Raw genomic sequence first — 18,816 nt, 5'->3', positions numbered from 1 at the left:
TTTTAGCCGAGCAATTACAACACTTACTCAAGCAACCAACTGAGGATTTCCTGCTAATTATTACTGGATCTCAAGCTCACTCCTGAGAGGGAGGGTCACTATGTTTTGGGGCTTAGGTAAACCTGCAGGGCTCTCAGTTACTCCAAACAAGTTTCAGGCTGAGGTCTGAGTTTAAGACCAGCCAATGTTGTTCTGCTCACAGTGAAAGAAAGGTAGGACTGCACATCTGGAGGGCTTCACCCACTGTAAGCAGTCAGTCAGTGTAATCTATGCCTATGTTTGTGATGGATGGGTATGCATTTTTTATAGAGATATACGTACACAAAGAGGTAAATAATCCTGCCTAGAAGAAACTACATTAAAAGTTTAAAGCAGATCTGTCATTGAACTAAAGTTGCTTATATTTATGCACATTGCTACCTCAGAGTTTTTCATTTGTTCTTTGTGCTGAGATTGATGATTTGTGTACAAAATATTCCCTTGGGCACTCTGAGAGCTATTGAATATGCAGCTACAATGCGTCTATGGAAGTAAAGCTTGTAAGTGGAATGCACTAATAAATTTCTTGCCGTTAACTAAGGTGCTTTGATATTGCTAACAAAACAGACTCTGCAGAGCAGCACATCTGCAAATTGCTGGTGTTTGTCTCTGCTCACACTGTGCTGCCATCTCATGGGCACTGTGAAGGAACCACGAGTTACACACACAACCCTGTAAAATGCAGTGCTATTCTGCACCACATTATATGCTCTCTGGCATCTGTATTTATTTTTAAATTAAAAATAAGTCATCTGTAAATAATCTCGTTGAAGCAGGTACTGAGAGGGCATCTGTTATTTATAGTATGGGATAACAATAAAACTGTTCCAAAAAAAAGCAAATATTTGTTTGCTCCCTTCTCTCTCCCTAAGAGCCCCCCCACGAGTACCCTAGCAGATTTCACTTGATAAGCCATTTCCTGTCCTGATTTCATACGTAGCCTTTCTGGAGAACTTCATATCATCTTTCTGGCTTTACATTCTGGGGAAATATGTCCATGGCAAAATATGTTTACAGGTAATATTACCTCAGATTACCTGAATATTACACAGTATGCCCCTTCACTCCCTATCCCAGCTCAATCCTTGTCTACCATTTAGTCAAATCTCCAGACTCCTTTCTTTGGAAGAGTTGTATTTAGCAATGCTAATGGCAACTGTGTTGTGTGTCTGGTCCAGCTCCGAGTGAACCAGGATGAACCGATGGAAGATTACCCTGTAAAGGTAGAGGGTGGCAAAGACGATGACTCCAGCAGTGGTACCCGCCGCTTTGGGATGGGGCAGACCACCAAAGACCAGATGAGGACCAACGTTATCAATGAGATCATAAGCACAGAAAGAGACTACATCAAGCATCTGAAGGACATTTGTGAGGTAGCAGAATAAGGGGAAAGTGAATGTAAGGACTTCTGTAAAGGAAACTAGAGGGTGTTCTGTTTGTGCCCAGCCATAGGGTTCCCAAGTGGGTAACTTTCCTCCTCTGAATACATAATGGTATTTCCATCAGTTTCTGCTCTGGTAAATGACATTGTATGCTCAGAAAACAGAAAACAATTAATTACAGCAATATCCCAAATGCCTCTGTATTGGGAGCGCCCAGTTGGGCTCAGATTAAACAGAATTAATTGCATTTCCCATGCCAGAGAAAAGCAAATGTCTAGCACTGCTGTCCTCCTTAATATACGTTCTGAGGTAATACAGTCAGCAAGTCCAGCCTTCAGGCAGTTATGTTCAGATCAAAACAACTGGGGGACGTTCAGCCAATTAGATCTTTCACTTCCAAATATGCTGAATATTCTGACACCTCTTCCAGAAGTGACATACTGTCAGATACACTGGGGCAAATTAAGGTAATTTATGAAAGAATATGAAAGAACATAGATTTTCACTAAAATGACACAAAACCATGCCTTCCAGGAGAGCCAGCTGGGGAAAAGCAGCACACACTTACCAAACCCCCTTTCCTCCTGACAAGTCCAGAATTCCCTCATGTCCTTTGTCACCTCCTTCTCCCTTCAATCAACTAGGCCTTTACTAACATGAGAATCCAAACTAGATCCTCAGCTGGATTTAGTTGTCATTACAGTGGCCAGCACAAAACTGTAGCCTGCAGACAAAGACATTTTCCACAGGAGAGAAAGCAGCTCTGGGACTCCTTCAAGTGTGGGTTACAGCATCATTTAAGGCAGTGATGTGACTGTGGGCTGGTTTCTATTTCTACCATAATTTGGGTGGTATTATAAGAAATAATAGCTTAAGGCATGGATGCACTTTTGCAGGAAGGGGTGCACTGCTGACTGCAGTCCTGGGGTTTTCTCCTGATATCCAAATGCCTCTGAGCCAGTGCCCAGCAAGCTTTCCCATTTGGTTTCCTCTTAGGGTTACATTAAGCAGTGCCGCAAAAGAGCCGACATGTTTACAGAAGAACAGCTGAAGACAATCTTTGGGAACATTGAAGACATCTACAGATGCCAGAAGAAATTTGTTAAAGCACTGGAGAAGAAATTCAACAAAGACCACCCACATTTAAGTGAGGTTGGCTCCTGTTTCTTGGAATATGTAAGTAAATTTGACTTATGGAAAGGGGTAGCTGAGCAGGGATTAGGAGAGAGGACGTGGAAATTGATCTGAGAAGCTTTGTTTAAATAAAAAATAAAAAAAAAAACAAGTCAAACCTCCCCCCAGCCAAGTATCCTCTAGCTCTCATGGCTGCAGACAGAGCCCTTTCTCAGATAAGCTGCACGAGCCCTAACTGCTTATGCACCCTGCTCACCACCAACCTCAGGTCTCACAGCTTCAAAATGCCAGGGGAGCATACCATTTATCCAGCAGCCCTTTGTAATAGATGCAGAGTCAGGCCATCACCCAGAGAAACACGGACAGTAAATCTCTTCATTGCCTTCACAGCAAACAGAGTTTCAAATATACTCTGAATACTGCAACAACCACCCCAACGCCTGCATGGAGCTGTCCCGCCTCACCAAAGTTAACAAGTACGTCTACTTCTTCGAAGCCTGCCGCTTGCTGCAGAAGATGATTGACATCTCTCTGGATGGGTTTCTGCTGACTCCAGTGCAGAAAATCTGCAAATATCCACTGCAACTGGCTGAACTGCTCAAATACACCAACCCTCAGCACAGGTAGGTCAGCGTGGTGGGAATTGGATGAGCAACACCAGTCTCATGGAAATAGGCTGACACAGAATTGTGTACTGAGGGCAGCCTGCTAAGTGCAGCCAGTGCCATGATTCTGCAGTTATCTTGTGAAAAAAAAAGTATTCCTCAATCAAATACATAACTTTCCATTATAGTAGCGCTGGGCTTTCCTGTCTGTTAGAGACCTGAAGTTACAAAGTTCCTTTTATCGTGGTGCTTTTCTGGTTTCCTCAGCCCACATATCTGAGATACCAGCACATACAGACTTTGGAGTTGGTTCCTGGGATGATATTATTGACAGCTTTGCCTCCAAAAGCACTGGTTATTAAAGCCCAGAGCATGCCAAGGCTGAGAGGCAGTCATGAATTTTGCTTGGTGCTTTCCCTGAGGGAAATCAGTGGCCTACAGCAATCAGGCCACATGCACTCAGGGCATTCTTGCACTAGCTCAGAAGCCCACAAATCTAGAGCTCCATTTCAGGGTGAAGGTGTTGCTGTTGGCTCAATTAACTGTGTAAGAAAAATCATTAGCTACAGAAATAAAGCATGAAAAACTGTACTAAAGGAGAGTGTTACTATTGGCCCATTGTGACAACTTAGTTTCAACACCTGATTCACAGCACTGCTATTTCTCAAAACTGTTTCATGCACATGTTATTAAATCTATAAGCGTGCTCTTCTGACGTTGATCTCATAAGAGCTCCTTAATGCAGCACCTAGATGTCTGAAAATGTGTTAAGCTGTGTTGTGCAGAACAGCTCCTTCCCAGCTGCTCCAGCTCAACCAGTAGCTCGTGGCTCCAGGTGGTGTACAGGGAGTGGATCAGCTTCTGGCCTACCCTCCCAGACACACCAACAGCTCCCATCTGAAATCAAGCCAAATCTGAACTGTCTTACCTGTATGTATGTGACAGAATCAGTCCTTATATGAAAGCAATAGCATTATGAACCTATTGTGTCATGATGGGTAACAAACAAAGCCTTGGAGATTGATTCAGCAACCAGTATTTACACCTCTGTGGCTGAATGTCATTAGGCACATCCTTCCCTTCCACAAACTGGTCCTGAATTTGTAACAAACTATATAATCTGTGTGTCAAAAGCAGTGTGCTTCTGAAAAGCTGCCTGCAGCAACACACCCCTCACATGCATTCTGCCCTACCCTAGGGATTTTAAAGACGTTGAAGCTGCCTTAAATGCCATGAAGAATGTTGCTCGGCTCATCAATGAGAGAAAGCGGCGACTGGAGAACATCGACAAAATTGCTCAGTGGCAAAGTTCCATAGAAGACTGGGAGGTAAGACAGACTTACATTCCCTGGGAACTGAATGTACTGTTCCCTCCCACCTGCCACATCAGGTGCCTACAGTAGGAACTCTGTGAGGATTTCTGCCAAACCCTCGCTCAGTTCTGCTGATCTGTGAATTGCTTTTTGGTGTTTTATTGTTTGAAAGATGTCATCTTTTAGCACAACTGCAAAGGTCTAGCACATAACCATCTAGACCAGACACCTTCTCCCTGTTCTCTGGGATTTTAGTGAGAACTATTGGTGATAGGTGGACGGTTGGACTGGATGGTCTTGTAGGTCTTTTCCAATCTTAGTGATTCTATGATTCTATGATTCTTTGTTTCCCCATTTTCCTTCTGGAATAAAATCAGAGTATGGCCTGATGAAATCATATTATTCTCCTTTTCTCGTCCATTTTACTGAGTGAGTTTAAACTGGTCATTGTGGGCAGAATCACCCCTTAGTGCTTAATAATGCACATTATTCTTCCAGAATAGGCAAGCTCCAATATAGCTACAATGGAAGCAAAAATTTCCTGTAGACTCAACATAAAAAAATGAGCTAAAGGAAAAAAAAAAAAAGAAACCCCAAACTTCTCATTTTCTGAAGCCTAAAGTCAATAAAACCAGCCCTTCTATACCTAAAAAGCCAGGCTAAATTATCAGCTATCTTCTTATGTGGTTCCTTTAATGTCAGCAATGGATCAGCTGCTTGGAGCTTTTCCCTTGAAAAGGAGAATTTCATTTAACATATTATTGCTCTAATTGTGCAGCATCACAGAACCATAGGGGTTGGAAGGGACTTCTGGAGATCCCCCAAGTCCAACTCCCTGCTAAAGCAGCTAAAGCAGCTTCCCTAGAGCAGGTTGTGCTGGAAAGCATCCAGGAAAGTCAAATTCAGCTCCCATTCCTCAGGAGGAAGTTCTTCACAGAAAGAGTGGTGAGGTGCTGGAACAGGCTGCCCAGAGAGCTGTGGATGCCCCATCCCTGGAGGTGATTAAGGCCAGGCTGGATGGGGCCATGGGCATCCTGGTCTAGTACCAGGTCTGGAGGTTGGTGGCCCTGCCCGTGGCAGGGGGTTGGAACTTGATGATCCTTGGGGTCCCTTCTAACCCAAGCCATTCTATGATTCTGTGATTGCCTGGGTGCGAAGAGTACAGCAACCATCCTGATGTAACAAGGTCTTTTCTCCAGCACAGAGGCCCCCTCTTGCTTCTGGAAGAATGTTTCACTAGAGGGGTTTCAGGCTATACCACCACACTGATATTGTCTTGTGAGATTATGGGCTTATGTCTTCTGCCTTGTTTTGAGGTGGTACAGACCAGTCACCAGGCCCTTCTTTGTGCTGCTCTCAGGGTGAAGATGTTCTGGTTAGAAGCTCAGAACTCATATATTCTGGAGAATTAACCAAAATCTCCCACCCTCAAGCCAAGAGCCAACAGAGGATGTTCTTCCTCTTTGATCATCAGCTTGTCTGCTGCAAGAAGGTAACTTGGGTAATCAAATACAAACACTATTACAATGCTGAAAATTTGATTCCGCTCCCACTGTTCATTTCCAGTTGTTCTCCACCTGTTTCCATAATACTTAATTCTGCTTGCATTGTTTGTGCTTCTTGCACAGATTGATGTGCATTCAGTGCAGACATTCCTCTGGTGCCCTGGAGCCATGTACACCAGAGCAAAGCAATACCTTAACTGCTGGCCAAGTCCTTATAGCAGGAGATGAAAGCACCGCATTGCTTCCAGGATTAGTTGTGCAAAAGAAACCCATAGACAAGTACCATCATTGGCACTCATATTCTTCTAAATATGTTCTTTTTTTCTACTGCATTCCCATATGAGATTAGTATTGTATTCAGAAGGTGACTGCAGCTTTGATGTGAGAGCTCCAGGCCTCAGCAGTTTGTAAGAACATACCAATATCTGATGTAAGGTCTGCAAGTACAGCCAAGGCTATTGTTCATGCACACAGTGCAGGTGTGTATAGGTGTGCTCCTATTTAAACAATAAAAGAAATCTTCCTTGGTTGAGCAAAGGTATCTTCCATTGGAATTTCAGAACTGAGCATGCCATTTGTTTTCCATAATCTATGGCAAGTAGGTAGCTCCCAGTAACTCAGGAACCATTTTATCGCTGCTGTCGACACTTTTCATGCTATAAAGACATTTAATTGGCAATATGAAAAACAAAAGCTAATTAGGATTTTTTTTTTTTGCTGACTTGGAAAGCAGCATTCAAATACTACTTTCTAACAGTGGCTTCATGGGGATTTGAGATCACATACAGAGTGCTTCAGCATAGCTGATGGTATCCCACAACTGGAGATGCCAGCCTGTTATCCTGATCCTGCCAACAGAAGAAACCAAGCGATTCCAGTCAACACTAACAGCAGGAGCTTAGCACTCTGCAATTCCAGAGATTCAAGTCCAGCGTCACCTTTTCTTACAGCATTGTAGTGCCCAACAAAAAGCTTAAGTATTGGAGCATCTCAAAGAAGAACATGAATGCTTATGGAATGGAGAGGACAAGAAACTCAAAGTCTGTGTAATTGTGTGATCTCTTACAGGACCTTCTGCGCCGGGACATCTTGTATTATAAAAGTCGGATCAACATGGATGATATGGAAATCTTGGATATAGAAGATGGAAAGGACAAGGACTTCAGTATCAGTGTGAAAAACGCATTTAAATTACACTGCCGCAACACTGAGGAGGTTCACTTATTCTGTGCAAAAAAACCTGAGCAGAAACAGCGCTGGCTGAAGGCCTTTGAAAATGAAAGGAGGCAGGTTCAGCTTGACCAGGAGACAGGTACAAAAAGAGCAGTGCTGTAATTCAGTGGGTTTGGTTTGTTTTTTTTTTGAGTACTGACCAATGCACAGGAGTCAGGGGCCATGAGGGTGTAATCCACGCTCTGATCTGCTGACTATAACATGCTGAGTGAATTTATGCAGTTTAAAAAGGTACAAACCACAGTGCTCAGACACTGCAGTACGGCTTGATGTCTTTAACAAGTTCAGGCAGGACTGACAAACTAGTCAACACAATCACACAGAACCTTGATTATTTTGCAGTATAGCATGTGAGCTTCTGATGTGGTTTAACCCAGCAGGTGGCTCAGAAGCACACAGCCCTTCACACACTGCCCCCCTTCCCAGGGGGATGGTGAAGAGAATCAGGGAGAAAAAAAAAGTAGAACTCATAGGTTTCTTTACTAAGAGAGAGAAAAGGAGGAGGAGAATATTTATGACTATATATATACATATGAATATATATAACAAGTGATGCACAAGCCATTGTTCCCAAGCAGTGGAAGAGAGAGAGAGAGAGAGAGAGAGAGAGAGATGAACTCCCACCCCCTTCAAAACTCCTTCTGCATGATGTTACATGGTATGGAATATCCCTTTGGCCAGTTTAAGTCAGCTGTCCTCACTCTGTTCCCTCCCAGCTCCTTAGGCCCTTCTCTGAGAACCGCCTTGGCTGTATACAACACTACTTAGCAGCAGCTGTAAACATTGGTGTGTTATTAACATAGTTTCCCAGAACCAAATCACAGAATCACACCAGACACTGAAGAAAACCAATTCCATCCCAGCTGAAAGTAAGACAGCTTGACATAGCAGGATCTGTACAAAATACATTCAGTCAATAGTGCAAGAGGATTTTCAAGTTTTTGTCCAAATCATGCTTAGTTCAGACGTGGGATCCAATGAGATCTGAGCTACAACTGCTCTGGCCTGGTTCTGTCAGCGAGCGGGGAGGGGTGCAGGCAGGCACGGAGCCTTGCAGCACAGGTAATGGGAGCTGCACACATCTGGGGAGGCATTTTGGCTCATGACCTCCCACCTCAGACACGTTCCAACCTGATTTTCTTACTGTCTATGCAAGTATGCTCCCATGAGGTACGACATGATGAGCTGCTGCTGACAGCCCCTTTTTTATCTTCAAGGTTTTTCAATCACAGAGATGCAGAAGAAGCAAGCAATGCTAAATGCCAGCAAGCAGCGCCACACTGGGAAGCCAAAGGGTGAGTCATTCCTGAACACAGAAACGGTGCTGGCTCTGGTGGTGGCATTTCTGTTTTACACTGCTGTTGTTCAATCTATGCCCTTTGAGGGCTTTGCCTTTTTTTTTCCCTTTAAAAAAAAAAAAAAAGAAAAGAAAAGCCTTAAGCTGGTGAATACTTACTGCTGTGTCAAAATGCTTCATTTTGGGTTCTCATGGTCAGCGTGTTGTGAAACAGCTAGGTAAGGAGCAAATTGAGGCAGTCATTCCCAGCTTGCAGATCTGTAGAAAACTAAAATTGTTCTCACTGAAGATGAAGAACTGTAAACACAAGCCATCTTACATTTACCAGCACAATCCATCAAGGAGACTGAAGGCCATGCACTGATGAATATTAAGCATCTGAGAGCTGCCTGATATATAATCAGATCACTTGGTAATCTCTCCACCATTGTTTTCAAATTCTTTTGCCATTTTATTTTCCTTATTGCAAATCATGCTTGCTCTTTCTAATAAGTGCCAAACATTCCGTCATTCATATCAGCATTGTCCCTTGAACTGTCTTCAAAGGATTATCTTCTCCAGGCAGCAGTGTTTAGCCCTGTGGAGTCCTAAGTCCTGGTAGCCAAGAGCCTGTACTGGATCCAGTTGGTTGCCTCTCTTGCTGTGGCTGCTACAGCTCTCTTCTACTTAGTTCAAACTAAGCATTCATAGTATTTCCTTGGGAGCAGTGTCAGAAAGAAGGAAGCACTTCATCCAGCACCCAGAAAAAGTGGGTGGTTGTGTGCGTGCGTGTGTGTGTGTGCGCACGCACATTTTTCATTTTAAACTGTATTGGCAATGCTCAGACACAGGTCTTCAGGTTCAATAGAATGACTCTGCTTGCTAAAACTCCCCATGCTTTTACCAGCTCAGGATGTCATAAACAAGCAGAGGCATGTAGATATCAGCTTCTTTTCCCAAAACAGTTTGTTACTAGTGATGAGCTACAGCTGTTTAACTGCACCATAGTGTTGACAGAACACCTATCAGTTATGTTCGATATTTCTGGGACTTCCATAGCACCAACACTAATTCTGAAAGGCACGGGTGAAATTAAGGGTAATACTGAGGCAAATCAAATTCAGTGTCCTGCAGCTTTAATGGGAATGGGGCAGGGTTTGTGTACTCAACTCACGTCTCTCCTTGCTCTCACAGCTGTCACCAGGCCATACTATGACTTCCTGATGCGACAGAAGCATCCCACCCTGCCTACCACACTCCCACAGCAGCAAGTCTTCATGCTGGCAGAGCCGAAGCGCAAACCCTCAAACTTCTGGCAGAACATCAGCAGGCTGACACCCTTCCGGAAATAAGGACAGCCCCGTGTTTGTGCCTGAACCCCTTCTGAGAAAGCACTTTATCCACCAGACCTAGGAGGTGGAGCCCAGGTTCTTCCAATCCTTTGTTTACAGAGGATGGCACATGTGCTCCTGCCTTCTCTATTTATCAGCAGACCGACCGACCCCCTGGCTCTGAGGTGAGACACTACACGTGTGATTGCACATGGGTGCATCTGTGCTAGGTCCCAGCAAGCCAGCCTTGCACAGTGCCCAACAGAAAAACTTCCTGGAAGAGATCAGAATGGAGCCTGATCTGTTTCATCTGAAAAGGTTTTGCCTGTCAGTTGTACTTTGAATCATTCCATTCTGCTGTGAACACCACTGCTGTCTGGCAGCTGCTCAGCCTACCAGCTCTGTCTCCACTGACATGCTCAGAACAACAGTTCAGTGTTGCTGACATTACCCGTTTTACAGGGAGGAGTAAACACTTCCGTTCGCTGCCTACCCTTGTTCCCCACCTTTCTCCTCAAGGACACGATCCTCCTACACCCTTCTAACTAACTCAGTTAGCCTCTGCCGGCACTCCAACAAGACAACAGTGAGTATTGCACTGTGACCCTTTTATTCAACGACACTGATGGACAATATAGTTTGTTAAATGGTGCCAATCAACCTGCAGCATGAGTAACATTCAAGAATCGCTCTAGTGGGTTCGTTACATAAGTTAGAGAAAAATGTGCCTAAATTAATACTGTACTCAATTCCTTAGATTCTCTTCCATCATTCTGCCATATTTCCTGGCCAATGAAAATGCTCATTGTTTGTAATGTGTTTATTTATGGTATAAACCAGAACTGTGTATTTTGTAAGTCTGTAATTGTTCTTGTCAGATGTTAACTCTATGCCTGTTTTGTCTATTTTTATTTTTTAAATAACAAAAGGTCAATATTTGCAAACCCAGCTCCCAGAAGTCAGTCTGCAGTTCAATGCTGAAAGACTAAAACCACAATTGTTACGCAAACTTCTACAGACCCAACTAATTATAGGGGTTTGATACCTTTACAAAACAAACAGACATCCTAAGGCTATTTACAAGAGGCCAAGATTTGGCATTAAAAGCCTCACTGTAGGTACCCAAGTTTCAAAGGGTGGCCATGAAAATTCATTACCTTAGTTAGAAAAATATTTGCCTTACCTTAGTGAGAGTTAGAAGCCATACTGACCTAATTCCCTAGCTTAGAGACACCTTGTGACACTGGAAGGAAAACACCCCTTTGTTCCAACATGCTATTGTGAGTGAGCACTAACTGCCTGCAAAGCTCTGAAGTCCAGTGTTTGATGCTGTAGCTGACCAAATTCTGGTCATCCAGGGATATCTGAATTCAGTAGCATGTACAAGGTCATTCTTGCACTATATCTTCTCCCCAGACAAGGGGCTACATTTAATTTCATAAAGAAACTTGTAAAAGTGACTCTGTCTGTGTCTGACGTGTCTTATCCTTGTAAACTTGTTTCCCTTTAAAATCGTTGTAGCGATTTTCCTCTCGCAACTTAGGAAGTGCCACTCATCAGCAGAACCATGCTAGAAGGCCTCAGTGAAGCCAACCTCGGAGGGCAGGCAGGTGGAAGCAAGACATGGTACAAGAGATGGTAGAAGAGATGCACCCACCCATCACTCAGAACACTGACCAAGGTTAGCAAGTCAGCAGCATCTAACTCCCAGCCTCCTGCTAGTTAAAAATGTTCCTGCTGGAAGAAACAGTGAGGAAATGCCAAAAAACTGTAGGGGATAAGCAAGCTTACTCTGAGCAATAGGGAATTAGAGAGGAACAGCAAGCTGAAGCTTGAAAGGGAACACAGCTGTTCCTCCTGGGCCCTGCCCACCTGCACAGTTGGCCCGCCACTATTCCCAGGAAAACACACAACTCCATGCTCTTCTCCAAGGCGGATCCAGATGCAACATCACCACTTGATGCAGTCCTCTAGGGGATGGTGATAAGAAACCAAATGAGAAAACCCTTCCACTCGCACAGAAGCACAAAAGCTGCCTGCCTGTGAAGGTGCAGCACACTCCCTCCCCCTCCGCATCTCTCCAAGCAACAGGAAAACAGGGCTTACCGAGCGGGAAGCACGTTCTTGAGCTGCTTTCTGCCCACCACACAGTAACTAGAACCAGCATAATAATTTGCAGATCTGTTCTGCCGTTGTCAAAAATGCATCTGTGGTGGCACGCAGCAGTCAGGAAACCAAGGCACTGGGGCATTTACAGGAATGGCCTTTAAACACTGCATAACCAACCACGGTTCAATAAATACATACAGGGAAAAACAGCAAAATCAGCCCTGAATTGTATACTGCATCTGCACTGCTGGCCTCACAGTGCTCAGCACCTTCCCCTCTCAGCACCCCCAGCTCCTTCATCTTCTGTGATGCCTCACTATGCTCCATGGCCCGGAGCACCATGCAGCCGGAGCTGTCAGCAGCCACCAGGGAAGTGGCTATTGGGCTGCGCCACCTGAAATAAGAAACAGAAGTCTCGATCACTGGAGGGGAAGAGGTTTCAGGACTTTGGGGTTGTGTGGTGGGAAGAATCTGACTCTATAAGAAGGCACCACAGTTAAGGCCCCACTATTTCCTCCTTGCCAAATAGCAAAATTCAAAGTACCACCTCCCAGGCCCATGCCAGGCTATGCCTGCCCTGCATGCCCTGAGCCACCTGCTGAGCTGAACTGCAGGCAGCTCTGTCCCCAGCATGGTCCCTGTGACGCAGGGGCCTGCTGCTGCCTGCCCAGTTGGGTAGAGGTGCTGCTGGCCTGAGGCATTCGCACACAGTACTCCCCACCGTGGGGGTGAGGCCTACAACCGGAGGCCACAGCTGCACCATTACCCAGTGTGAGCACAAAACCATTTCACATTCACCCTTCCACCCTTTGCACGTGCACCCTTGCTTTTCTGGGGAACAGCCCACTTCTACCGGGCTTGCATAAGTGAGCTTCATCCTCAGAAGTGCTGAGCACAGGAGCACTCCTGTTGGACTTCACAGCATCCAGAATGCTGAATGATTACCCTCACTGCACTGCAACCACCAGAACAGGGTCAGCTTTGCAGAAAGCAGCCATAAATAACAGAAGGTGATCGTTACTTTGTGTTTACCTTAGGTGTCTGTGCCTCTCCTTTCCTTTTCCATGTCTGTTTTGATTGGCCAGGAAGAAAAACGCATTGGCATGGAATTGATCCATTTTCTGAGGTTAGGAGCTCTGTACTTGGGGGAGAGGGGAGGAATGCTGGATTAAAGCAGCCTGACCCAGGGCTCTGGGAGTTGATGTAGTGCAATTTCCCAACACCATGCCTGCACACACAATGCCCTGGAATAAGACTTAGCGGCACACTGCATTGAGTTGCTCACGGCCTTGTCAGGCTGCTGCTGGAGGGTGCTCAAGGATGGATGTTCTCCAAAAATTCTGGGTCCCCATTCAGCAAGGGACCAGCCATAGTCTGAAAAAAGTTATCACACCCATTTGAGGGCCTATTTGCACCTGATACCTGTTTTTAATGTGTATTTTGTTCTATATGACACTAAGTCTATGCTGAAGTCACTCCAGCACATATTCCCATCTATTCTACTGAATGAAATGGGGTGAGAATGGCACAGAAATTACATAGCACCCTGATGCTCTGCAAGTTCTTGGTGCACTAAAAGGCATCCCCACACCAAAACACACCTGAGAGCTGGCTACTAGCACCTCTGGAGCAATACTTCGAACAGTACGTATGCATTGAGTTATTGAACTTGCCAGATTATTTACCATCTTTTCCAGAACTTGTTTCATATCTCATCAGTGCATGCAAAAGATTTATATAAACTTTATAGAAATATTTGAAAGTGCCAAAACAGACTTCTCCGGCCAAACAGCATCCCAGTGGAAGAAAAGTTATTTATTTATGGCAGAGAGAAATACATTCTCTGCTTGACTGCCTATCAGTAATATTCTTAATAAGTGGCTTCAGTTGGGATCCTGCTCTTGTGAGGAACACTTGGAGAGAGGATCTGATTCCCTATGCAAGACTGAAATCAGGTATAAAAGTTGATCACGCTGAAAGAGTGGAAACCTTGTGACATAGCAGGGGAAGTTGCAGCACTAGCTAACAGATAAGAATCAAGCTCGCTTTGCTCAACGTAACTACACCCCCACATCAATACACACATTTGTGCATCTCCACAGGATTTCATCAGGAAATGACATCCTTATTTTCCACCCAGTACCAACTCCTGCTTCACCAACACAAAACCTGCTATTTCCTGAATGAACCATGTATCCGATCATGTGTGACCTCCACCAATTTTAAATGATCATGCATTCAAGTCATCTCATCTCCTAAATTATTACTGAATAAATGGTAAAATGTACATGTGCTATAAAGTAGTAACAGAGTAACCGATACTGCATTTCCCTCATCATCTTTCATCTGGATTTTGAATGGAGTTATTCAGCATTGTACTGCCAAGTAGAATTGTCAGGGAGAATGCATGGAAAGGACACAACCTTTACAAGCTTTCTGCACGTGCACATTAGGTGATGACCTTGTGGATCTTCCCAAACTCATCATAAAGGGGTTTTCTGTCATGAGCACCAGGTCCAGTACAACTTCTGTCAAGCCTTCTGAGCGTACCAGACAAAACTATCTCAGATTCACAAGAGAAGTCCACCTGAAGCATGACCAAGCAGAGACACAAAACTGCAGCGGTCACCTCCCTCCTCTGGAGATGAATCTTCTACGTGGCCAGAAATATGCATTTTCAAAAAAAAACAACAACATAACCAAAATGAAAAATCCTAAGTTCCTGCCCTGAGTCTGAACAACAACCACTCTACTCGATCCAGGGGTTGTTGGGAGGTTTTGGTTGTTTCTGGCTGTCTGCCCTCTTCCCTCCTGTAGCTAAGTGCATGGGAGAATTCTTGTGAAAAGCAGCTGTGTTTCCTAATGAGCGAAGCCTGGGCAGACTCCTCTCAGGCAACACATGGATTTATTCGAACCAGTCCCAAGAATGGCTTGCTGAAGCTGCCACTCAAACCAAGAGAACAGGTGACTGCTAATAACTCAGTTCCTACTTTTTAAAGAAAAAAAAAAATATTTTGTATTACCAGCCTGGAATAATGGAGTCAGATGGACACACTGGAAAAATGCCAATATTTCCAGTTACAATAGCATCAAAAGCAGTACAAATCATTTTTGACATTCAAATCAGGTTCAAAGACATTCATTCCCATGGAGCTGAACATTCCCAAGAAGCAACATTTAAGATCTATGATTCTATCATCTTTAAGATCTTTACCTGAAGAGTGAGGGGTGCAGGGAGGTGAAAGCCCTTCTTGTGTCTGGCCTCATCCATGGCCTTGCTGTGGGCAACCCCAGCTGTCTGGGTACTGCCTGCATCTGGATGGCCAAGCTTCCCTTCATGGCCCTCATAGATGAGTAATGGGCATCCCAAAGTAATCTTGGATTCAGACTGAAAACTACATCTCTTTGGATGCCTGCAGAGAGAAATTAGCTTTTCTTAGGTTCTTTCATCTTTTGCAATATAAAACAAAATAACAGGCTGTGCCCCTCCAGATTTACTTTAGCGGAAGACTGCCTTCACACAGCAGCAAACACACCTGCATTGCACTGATTTTTAAACATCAGTGTTTTGAGCAAGTATCGCACCACTTACTTCACAGACTGCTGAAGAACGCTGTCAGCATCTGTGAGGTACTACAGCTTCCAGCAAGTCCCACTTCTGATTTTACTCTTATTGCTACAACTTTCTTCAAATTTAGCTGTCTGCCTACAAATGAGGGTTATGGGATAGCAGTATGTTGTCACAGCAAATACAGGACAGCATCAAGTCCGAAGGCTGTAAGCATGAAGCTATTCAGGCTTCATTCAACTGCTAGAGCCTCAGCCTGCACTGACTCGTTTTCTGCCCGAGCCAGCAGGACCTGCTGCTGCTACTGACACAGCAGCACATCTGTCTGAGACGATCTCAGCTACAACATCCTATACAAGTCCCCATCTCCAGAGGTCCTGCCTAAGTAAAGCTGTAGGATCAAGTTTTCAGGTAAGTAATGGGTTAAAAAACGAGAACTCTGGTAATGGACAGAAGCAAAGTGAAAAACAGTGATGTGTTTTCAGTTGATTTGAACTTACTGAAGGTGCAGTTTCGTTCATTTGATAGTGCAAGGCAGGGAACCAATCTTCGAAGCAGTGCAGACAGATCAATGCAGCTCCTTTCAGAACTCAGCTAGCACAAGAAGACAGTAAAACCATGGCCTGGCAGAAGCCAGAATGTACCCCCAGTGCTGAGTGCTGCCCAGAGATCAGGAGGAGGTAGGAGGACGACCTCCTGCAAGCTCAGGAACAGCAGCAGTGTGTGCCTCACTTGCCTTTACATTCACAGCTGCCTATTTTGGGCTCGGGAAAGCCCAAAGAGGTCTCCTTCTTGGCCATGCAGCAATCGCAGCTTCCCCTGCCTTGGGATTAACACCTCACACCATGTTCCATTTCTCACCACGGCTCCCACATTTCCTTCACAAGCTACATTACTGAAATCCCATGGCTTGGCAATGCTGGTACTATTAGCAAGGATAGAGACTGCTTTTTCTTTCTGCCTAACTGCCATTTTCCTCCCTGCAACTGCTCCACCCTGGTGTGCATGGTGAGCTTCTCTTTTGCACAACTTTGCTACCAAAGCAGCTCTCTGTTTTACAGCCTGTGCAAACCAGATACCCGTATCCTGATTCTGGACTTGTATACCTTTGTGTGTGACTGTTTACATATACGTTTGTGAGTTGGGAAATAAACAAGTTATCAGCTTTACTTCAGTCTGATTCAGTCATCTTCCCATAATACATTAATCGCTGTGGATACATAATAAGCCTTTATACCCACTACAATCAAATGCAGCTCTATAACTATATTCTGCACAGCTGGTTTTCCTATCTGCCCAGAACAGACTCCCCCATCTGCCAGAAGCAGCAGTCTGCCTGCACATCCGTTACCCAGCCCTGCTAAGTTTGGGGTTTGACATTCAGCAACCTGAAGCAATACACTTGCTACCTAAATCATAGCATCAAGAAAAACCTACACTTCTGCTTCAGCCACATTAGCACTCCAGCAGTGAGAGAAGATACAGCACTTATCTCCACTTCTTAGTTTCGTGCAATCATACTTCTTAAGGTAAGGCTGGTAAAAGTATAACTGCAGAAAGGTGCTCCCCACCTATTTCTGAAGCTTCAATTTGTCCAGCACCCCTCCTGCCCAGAAAAAAAAAACCCAAGCCACTGCGAAACACTACAATATAGCCCCAAACCGAAGATTTACTTGCTCCAGTTTTAGCTCAGTAACAAGTTCTTTTTTCCCCCATTGAGTTTGTGCTTTCTGCCCACCAAGATCCACGTCTTTGTGTTACTTGTGCAGGTGGGGATCTGCAGCCTCCCTGTGGCTTTGCCATTCCTCCAGGATGCAGATACTGCAACACCGCAGCTCCCTGTAGCCACCAAGCACCTTTTCCTGTTGTGCATTCTTCCCCCAGTTATCACATTGATCCCATCTTAACCTGGATGACCAGGACAGGATAGTTAACAGGTTATCTGGACTTTGAAATAAAATACAACAGAGCACTTAGCTCCCTCCCCACATCAGGCAGCGTATATAGGTAATGCAAAACCCCCTTCTACACCAGCACTGTGTTGGATGTCTCCTACAAAGGAAAATTCCCACCTTACTGAGGACCAGTATATAGCTCTTAACTGCAGCAGAGCTACCAACAAAACTATTTCCACTACCTAGATCAATGAACCAATGAGCAGTGGAGCTTAAAATGTAATAATGTGTATTAGAGAAACAATAACATGCATCAGGGAAAGCCAAACTTTCTTTTTGTCCTTAATTACTCAGTGGAAAACTTGAAACTTAGAACTTGCAGCTTTATTTCTGACAATTTCTAATGGAATGGTTGCTCTTCTGGAAAGGGCTTTGGCTGCTACCAAGTGTTCAAAGCTACCTCTACAACAAGGGCACTCATCAATACATCTACCTTCACAGCAAAGAACTGACAGCCATTCACAAGCAATAATTTGCTCTCTATAACTACCTGAAGGGAGGTTGTAGTGAGCTGGGGGTCAGCCTCTTCTCTCTTTTAACTAGTGACAGGATGAGGGGGAATGGCTTCAAGTTGTGCCAGGGGAGATTTAGGCTGGACATCAGGAAATACTACTTTTCTGAAAGAGTGGTCAGGCACTGGAAAGGGCTGCCCAGGGAGGTGGTGGAGTCACCGTCCCTGGAGGTGTTCAAGAAACGTTTAGATATAGCATTGAGAGACATGGTTTAGTGGGGTTACTGGTGGTAGGTGGATGGTTGGACTAGGTGATCTTGTAGGTCGTTTCCAACCTAGCTAATTCTATGATTCTATGATTAAGTAGCAGAGTAACAGGCATTACAACGTCACTATGAAATAAAATTGGGAAGTGGGAAAAAGCAAATCCAGGCTGACCTATTATTTTGGTAGTTCCACAGACAGTGAAACAAACAAAAAATGCCTCACACCAAGAAACCCCTCAAGAACCAGGATCCCTTCAACCCAGGACTGATCAGAATTGCCGAAGAATAGTATTTCCCCTTTATATCCTCCCTGATTACAGGAGCCCAGTGGTTAGGGAGTACGGATTTTCATCAGCTCCAGTGATGTGACAGAAAAGTGGTAAAAAAAGAGAGAACTTATGCTCAAACTTATGCTCAGCCACAACTGCTGCTCAATTATTTGACTGAGCAGCAAAAAGAAAAAAAAAGAATACCTAACACCTGAAGCAATAACCTCAAAAAGCAACCATTTCTTCAGCAGTTTGATGCAATTATTAACACAGCATCCTCCTCTTCCACACGTGTTGCTTTTCACAGAAGTGTTACTAGGTTTGTTATTTTTGGATTCCTAGAATGAATAAAAACAGCCTGTTAGTTAAAGCAGCCATCC

General features: G+C 44.4%; 1 protein-coding gene across 3 annotated transcripts in view; it reads left to right on the top strand.

Moving 5' to 3' along the window:
• ARHGEF4 (Rho guanine nucleotide exchange factor 4) overlaps nucleotides 1–11,278 on the top strand; it is a 214,870-nt gene extending 203,592 nt beyond the window's left edge. For all 3 annotated transcript variants that reach the window (XM_021395154.1, XM_021395155.1, XM_021395156.1), the window contains 8 exons: nucleotides 1,218–1,412; nucleotides 2,418–2,597; nucleotides 2,946–3,178; nucleotides 4,359–4,488; nucleotides 5,834–5,965; nucleotides 7,047–7,290; nucleotides 8,429–8,506; nucleotides 9,682–11,278. In XM_021395154.1, coding sequence (XP_021250829.1) covers nucleotides 1,218–1,412; nucleotides 2,418–2,597; nucleotides 2,946–3,178; nucleotides 4,359–4,488; nucleotides 5,834–5,965; nucleotides 7,047–7,290; nucleotides 8,429–8,506; nucleotides 9,682–9,839 — 1,350 coding nt within the window. In that variant the 3' untranslated portion in view covers nucleotides 9,840–11,278. The remainder of the gene's footprint in view (nucleotides 1–1,217; nucleotides 1,413–2,417; nucleotides 2,598–2,945; nucleotides 3,179–4,358; nucleotides 4,489–5,833; nucleotides 5,966–7,046; nucleotides 7,291–8,428; nucleotides 8,507–9,681) is intronic.

Source organism: Numida meleagris, chromosome 4, assembly GCF_002078875.1.
Source record: "Numida meleagris isolate 19003 breed g44 Domestic line chromosome 4, NumMel1.0, whole genome shotgun sequence".
NCBI lineage: Eukaryota > Metazoa > Chordata > Aves > Galliformes > Numididae > Numida > Numida meleagris.
Note: the sequence above shows the minus strand (reverse complement) of the source record. Positions and strands in the feature narration are given on the sequence as shown.